Below are 7249 nucleotides of genomic sequence, written 5' to 3'. Positions count from 1 at the left end.
TTATGAAATTTCAATTTTATTTATATTTTTGTTTTTGTTGAGAAACAAAAGCTTGTCGACGACTGATGGGGAAAGGCGAGTACGACGGTCTGAAATAACTTGGCCTGCCTTGCTAAACAGACGTTCCGACTCGCATGACGAAGCTGGAATGCATAGGAACTTCTTGGATATCTTTTTTAAAGCTTCTTCAGTTGAGATCTGAAATAAGATAGTATGTTTAATTTAATATTTGAAAAACAAATGTCTTAGCATATAGGGTCTTACCTTCCAATACGCAAGGGGATCGCAGTTTTCCGGCTGGTTCCCTTTTTCTAAATGTTGCCGTAACAGAATGACTGAATCAGCACGAAAGGATTGCACTCTTGCCTCAATTTTAGTTTTAAGAAATGAGAACGGTGTCGGTTCCTCTGTTGGTGGTGCCGGCTGCGGTCGTGGGATTGTAATACAAATGGAGTTCAGCTCTTCCTGTAGAGCCTTGGCCGCTTCCTCCGCGTTCGATGCGCCAAGGAATCCCTGTTTTTTAAATCGAGGATCAATGATAGTGGCTACGCGTGGAATAGTTCTTGTTTCGTATGGAAAGAACATTTCTCGTAAACGAATCTTCACATAATTCGAGGCAGCGATTCCTTCCACTGTTTTAAGTTCCAAACCATTAATTTTATGGAAAAGTTCGCAAACAACGGGAATAATTAATGAAATTGATACATTTGTGTTCGTTGAAACCAACAGAATTGCATCCGCAAACGGGGCTAACAACATGGATAATTCTTTTAATGTATCAATATCCTCGGCAGACAACGGTAGTGGGGCATTGTGGGATACTGCCAAGACTACACTTATGTATTCGTTTGTTATAATTATTCTTGTAATCATCTCGTCGCGCTATTCTTTCTTGTATCAGGACGTACGGATTTTCTGTTTTTTGCGCTGCCTTAAATTTAGCATACGCAGTCGAACTTCGTTTGAAAAAAGCTACTATTGTCTTAGACCTGCTTAGAATATCATCTAAAATTTGCTGTTTCAACATGTCCTGGACCAGCAGGTTGATTGTGTGGGCCACACACGGTAAGTGTTTGTATTTTAATGACTCGCATGCTTTTTTCATCGATGCATCGTTGTCTGAAACCATACATACCACTTTTTGCGATATCGACCAATCTGATAGCACCGATTTAATGGTATCTGCTATATTCGCAGCTGTGTGATTGGTTGGCGTTAGAAGATGCTGTGTTGCTAAAATGGCTGATTCCAATTTGAAATTGGTGGATATAAAATGACATGTTATAGTTATGTAGCCTTCGTTGGCTCGAGATGTCCACAGGTCTGTGGTTAATGCCAGATAATCAACGCTGTTCAGTATTTCTCTCAGCTTTGCTTTACATTTTTCATATTGTATTGGCAAAGAAACATCCCGCAAGTATGTCGTACTTGGCAATTTGTATCGAGGGTCCATTTCTTTCAGGAGGGCAATGAAACCCTCATCCTCGACACAACTAAAAGGCTGAACATTCACAGCAATCATGTTTAGCACCATTTCATCAAACTTTCTTTTCCTCGCCGAATCATTGATATAATGCACAGTGGACTTTCCCACAAACACATCTAAAGCGGTTGTATGATTTTTGCTTTGCTGTCTTTAAGCCGTTCTGGATGTACGTTGCTCAGATGGTTAAGAAGGTTTGTGGTGTTTCCCATCGTTTTTATGGCCTTTCCACAGTAATTACAAACGGCATGTGTTTTTTTCAACCGTTTTCTTGAAATGATTCCAAGCGATGGAAGCTTCTCGCTTCTTTTTTTGAGCTGGCTCCTCCACATTTTCCTCTGAATTTGATGTTCCGTAAAAAGTAATATTTTCATATAAACATAAAACGTATAACGTACAAATGTACATATGTACATATCATGCGGTTGCATCCAAGCAGAGGTACACATATTCAGGCATTTATGTCCAAATTTCGACAGCTTTTATATTAAAATTACTTACGTTTCAGGTATCTGTCCATGACCGTCCACTCCACTACTTCAGCCAACACCACCAACAGAACACTAATATGAAACATAATATAAGTAATTTATAAAATAATAAATTAATCCCAATTTACTTACAATTACGCGTTTTCTTCTTCGATGCGCACGTAGAGATGGAATAAATCGATGTTGGCTGGCCAAACATCGATTTGACCGATGTTTTGAAAACATCGATTACATCGATGTTACCATCGATTTTTCTCCACCTCTAAGTAGAACATTCGGTTGCGTGGAGTGAAATAAAGAAGTACGAATTAAAACGCTCGGTTATACCTGCCACAAATTCAGAATTGGGATAAATCTACGAAATGTACGAAATTAATTTAAACAGTTTTTCGGTCATGCAGCTGAAAAGGGCAAATACCACCTGAGCAACGAGGTCAAATGCCAGAGGAGGAAGCCTGCCAGATAATTTTAGAGGATCGGACCAGCACCTCCAGCACCGGACCCCAACAGGTCAACACAGAGACGGGAAATGCAACCCAATCGTTGCAGGGAAGTGATGCCGAAAGTTTTCCAGACCACCGTGAACTTCTAGAAATCATCGCACAACTACGGGCCACACTCGTTTCGCAGGAAAATGCGTTGCAACAAGCAGAAGCTCGTGGCGCCGCTCAGCAACAACAATTCGAAGAACTCAGCACCATTCAACGAATTCAAATGGAACAACGAGAGACGCGCGTCGCAATACAGGCGCGACAACAAGGCGCCGAAAGCCAGCAACAACATCAACAGCCAAGCTGCGGTACTGACGGCGCCCAGGAAGACAGACGCCATGCCGGGGCTAGATCACTCTCTTTTGCCAAGGAAGCGGCCATCGATTTCGAAGGCGACATTTGCGCTCGAAACTGGGTGGATCACCTCAGGAACCTCGGTCAGATTTACAATCTTGACGGCGACAGTCTGCGGATGTTGCTCGTCAACAAACTGAGAGGCAACGCACAACGCTGGCTGCATGCCAACCCTACACGAATGCTGGATTCGTTTGAACGGTTGTGCGAGCAACTGATCGTGGCTTTTGGTGAAACGGCGTCTAAAGCAGAGCGCCGTCGGAAATTTAAGCAACGCAAATGGAACAGGGATGAGCGTTTCACCATGTATTTTGAAGAGAAATTAATGATGTCCCAAACCATCAACATGGACACAGAGGAGCTACTCGAGCATCTTATCGACGGAATCCCAACGGCGAGCTTGCGTGATCAAGCCCGCATCCAGAGATTCGCTGATCCTGAGCAAATGCTGCTGGCATTTGCCAACGTGCGCCTTCCACAAGCCGGAAACTATGCTACGAAGAAGTCGACACCGGAGACGTCTGAGGCCAACAACTTGCGCTGTAAGAACTGCAACTCCAAGGGCCATTTTGCGAAGGACTGCCGCAAGCCATCAAGGCAACCAGGATATGCTATGCTTGCGGTGAGATGGGCCATTTCGTAGGAGAATGCCGCCAACGGAAAAGTAACAACGGCAGCAACGTTAACAACTACGTAAGAAGATTAAGAATTTTTTTTATTGATTTTACTGAACCCATTATTGCAAAATGCCTCATAGACTCAGGAAGCGCGATATCTTTCATTAAGCAATCCAAAATTCCATCTAAAGTATCATTGGAAAACGTGAACGAAATTTATCATGGTTTAAACAAGAGCCGACTTGAAATTTTTGGAAAAACTTTCTGTTACGTTGTAAAAGGAAAAATAAAAATTAAATTGGAAATTGTTGTCGTCGCTAATGAGTCAATGAAACACGATGCAATCCTAGGAAGGGATTTCATGGATCATTATAGTTTGAGCATAAATCAAGGCACCCTTGGTATTGACGGAGATTTTAATATTAGCAATGAAGGCACCTATGATTTGAACTCGCGTTCAGAGGAAAATCATCAACAAATAGCAACTGCCGTAGTACCCAATTGCGATTCCAGCGAGAATATTAATGGAAATGAAACTGTTAGAGAGAAACTATTGGGAAATGAAACTGTTAAAAAGCAACTGTTAGGAATTGAAACTGTTAAAGGGCAACTGTTAGGAGATGAAACTGTTAAAGAGCAACTGTTAGGAGATGAAACTGTTAAAGAGCAACTGTTAGGAGATGAAACTGTTAAAGAGCAACTGTTAGGAGATGAAGCTGTTAAAGAGAAAATGTTAGGTTGCGAAGAGAAGATATTAGAAAATGAAACTGTCAAGGAAAAAGCGTTGATAAACTCAACTGTTATGGGAAAATTTTCGAAAAAGGAAACTAGTAGCGGAAAGAACATAGAAAGTGAACCACATGTAAGAAACATTCAAGACTTTGATGAGATGCCGCAGATTGAAAGAACAGACAACTTTGAAAACGAAAAGTTGAACATAAACGTAGTCGATGATCAGTTTTTAGACTACAGCTGTGGGTGTGATGTAAACTATGAAACAAAATGTAGATTTGTCCAAATGTTCGAAGAATTTTATGTCAAAGCAAAGAGACCAGATGCCCCAGATGAAATTAGTTTAGACAATTCTAAACCTTTCAGTTGCTCACCCAGACGGCTTTCTTTTAGTGAGAAGGAGCAGCTTCAGAAGCTGCTGGACGAATATTTAGACATGGGCATTATAAGAAACAGTGATTCGGAATACGCTTCTCCTATTGTGCTGGTAAAGAAAAAAACAGGAGATTTGCGTTTATGCGTCGACTAACGAAAATTGAATAAAGTTTTAATAAAGGACAATTATCCGTTGCCTTTAATAGACGACCTTTTAGACAAATTAGTGAATAAAAGTGTATTTTCAAAACTAGATTTAAAAAATGGATATTTCCATGTATTCGTGGGCGCAGATTCTGTGAAATATACATCATTTGTCACTCCCCTTGGACAATTCGAATTTTTAAGGATGCCCATGGGCATCAAGAACGCATCAGCAGTATTCCAGCGTTTTGTAAATAAGATTTTTTCGGATTTAATACGCGAAAATAAAGTCATCGTATATATGGATGACATATTGATAGCCAGCGCAAACATGGAAGATCATTTAATCGTATTAAAAGAAGTGTTCATAAGACTGGTTAACAACAAATTAGAACTTCGTATGGACAAATGTGAGTTTATGCAATCCAGTATAAAGTACCTGGGATTTTTCATTGATAAAAAAGGAATCAGAGCTGATGACAGGGTTATTGATGCTATTAAAAATTTTCCAATTCCTGAAAAAGTACACAAAGTCCAAAGTTTTTTAGGTTTATGTTCCTACTTTAGAAGGTTTATAAAAGATTTCTCTACGTTAGCTAAGTCACTTTACGATATTTTAAAAAAAGACAAGGAATTTGTTTTTGAAGAAAGAGAGCTAAATTGTTTTTTAAACCTTAAGAAAAAACTTATAGAGGCACCGGTTCTAGCCATTTATAATCACAAAGACGATGTTGAATTGCATTGCGATGCAAGTTCTATGGGCTTTGGTGCGGTATTGATGCAAAGAAAGGGAGATGGAAAACTCCATCCCGTGTTCTATTTTTCTAAGCGAAGCACTGAGACTGAATCAAAGTATCACAGCTTTGAGCTGGAAACTCTGGCCATTATCTACGCCTTGCGTAGATTCCGAATCTATTTACAAGGCAGACATTTCAAAATAATAACCGATTGCAATTCTCTAACGCTTACTTTGAACAGAGTCGAACTAAATCCTAGAATCGCACGATGGGCACTTGAACTTCAAAATTATGATTATGAACTCATCCATAGATCCGGGACAAAAATGCAACACGTAGATGCTTTGAGCAGATGTAACATTTTAGTAGTAGAAACCACTAGTTTTGAAGACAATCTCTTAATCTGTCAATCAAAAGATTTAAAAATACAAAAAATTAAAGAAGAACTAGAAAGAAGTCAGCACAAACTGTTCGAAATGAGAAATGGCGTTGTTTACAGGAAAACTAATGACGACCGTTTATTATTCTTCGTACCTGAAGAAATGGAAAGTCACGTTTTGCACAAATACCACAATGAGCTTGGACACATTGGCAGGGATAAAATGATAGAAGTGATTACGAGGGGTTATTGGTTTAAGAACATCAAAGAAAAATGCCAAAGTCACATAGAAAACTGCCTAAAATGTGTAGCATTTTCTCCAAACTCTGGAAAATCAGAAGGTTTCTTACATAGCATTCCAAAAGGGGATAAGCCTTTTGATTTGTTACACATCGACCATTATGGACCAGTTGCAGCAGGAAGAGCAAATAAACACATATTTTTAATAGTAGACGGGTTCACGAAATTTGTTAGATTATATACGACAAAGACGACAAACACAAAAGAAGTTCTAAAAGCTTTAGCCGATTATTTCAGGTCGTACAGCAAACCGAAATGTATAGTTTCTGATAGAGGCAGTTGTTTCACATCTAATGAATTCGCACAATTTGCAACGGAAAACAATATTAAACATTTGAAGATAGCGACAGGTTCCCCACAAGCAAATGGACAAGTGGAACGCATAAACAGGACCATAGGACCAATGATAGCAAAGTTAACTGAACCTGAAAATGGAATAACTGGGATAATGTAATAGAGCAAGTTTAATTTACACTCAATAACACTATACACCGAAGTATTAAACAAGTTCCTAGCAAGATGCTCTTCGGCATAGAGCAAAAAAGTCAAATTATTGATGAGCTCAGGGAGAGATTGGAAGAAATCACCGATACAACACAGGTAAAAAGTTTAGAGGAAATCAGAAAACTACCTGTAGATAATCAAAATCGAGCACAGGCATATAACGAAACATATTATGATAAAACAAGGAAAAAGCCAAAGGATTATGCTATAGGAGATTATGTAATGGTTAAAAATTTTGACAGTACTACGGGAGTTGCTAGGAAGTTAATCCCAAAGAATAAGGGCCCGTATGTAATAGCTAAAGTGCTTCGTAATGACAGGTTTTTGTTAAAGGATGTTGAAGGTTTTCAAGTTTCTCGGAATCCATACAGGGATGTTTGGAGTGCTCAAAACATAAAACCTTGGATTGGAAAACGAACGAAGTCATAAAGAAACCATTATTCGATAAACTTACTTTAAGAAAAGAAAGAATTAGTTATAAAAAATGTTTATCTCAAAAGAAACCTGAATCAGGGGATCCAGATGGTCAGGATGGCCGAATTGTAGTAGGCCAGCAGAGAGCCCATCTATGCTAAGCCAATGTATGTTAAGCCAATGTATGTTAAGCCCATCTATGTTAAGCCAATGTATGTTAAGCCAATC

The 7249-nt window shown here is 39.2% G+C and overlaps 2 protein-coding genes across 2 annotated transcripts; one reads left to right on the top strand and one right to left on the bottom strand.

Annotated features, from left to right (window-relative positions):
* On the bottom strand, positions 1 to 2163 carry LOC147645161 (E3 SUMO-protein ligase ZBED1-like). The gene is made up of 4 exons (XM_086841083.1): positions 2107 to 2163; positions 800 to 2046; positions 265 to 768; positions 1 to 198 (listed from the first exon to the last, which is right to left on the bottom strand). The coding sequence occupies exons 2-4, from the start codon at positions 1532 to 1534 to the stop codon at positions 1 to 3; spliced, it is 1437 nt and encodes a 478-aa protein (XP_086697209.1). The 5' UTR covers positions 1535 to 2046; positions 2107 to 2163.
* Positions 2164 to 2238: 75 nt separating this feature from the next.
* On the top strand, positions 2239 to 6730 carry LOC147645160 (uncharacterized). The gene has a single exon (XM_086841018.1). The coding sequence runs from the start codon at positions 2413 to 2415 to the stop codon at positions 3460 to 3462; it is 1050 nt and encodes a 349-aa protein (XP_086697144.1). The 5' UTR covers positions 2239 to 2412; the 3' UTR covers positions 3463 to 6730.
* Positions 6731 to 7249: the final 519 nt, after the last annotated feature.

This window comes from Drosophila serrata, unplaced genomic scaffold (genome assembly GCF_035046125.1).
Source record: "Drosophila serrata isolate PLE 108 unplaced genomic scaffold, ASM3504612v1 contig_4, whole genome shotgun sequence".
Lineage (NCBI taxonomy): Eukaryota > Metazoa > Arthropoda > Insecta > Diptera > Drosophilidae > Drosophila > Drosophila serrata.
The sequence above is the reverse complement of the archived record's forward strand: the minus strand, read 5'-3'. Positions and strand labels throughout refer to the sequence as shown.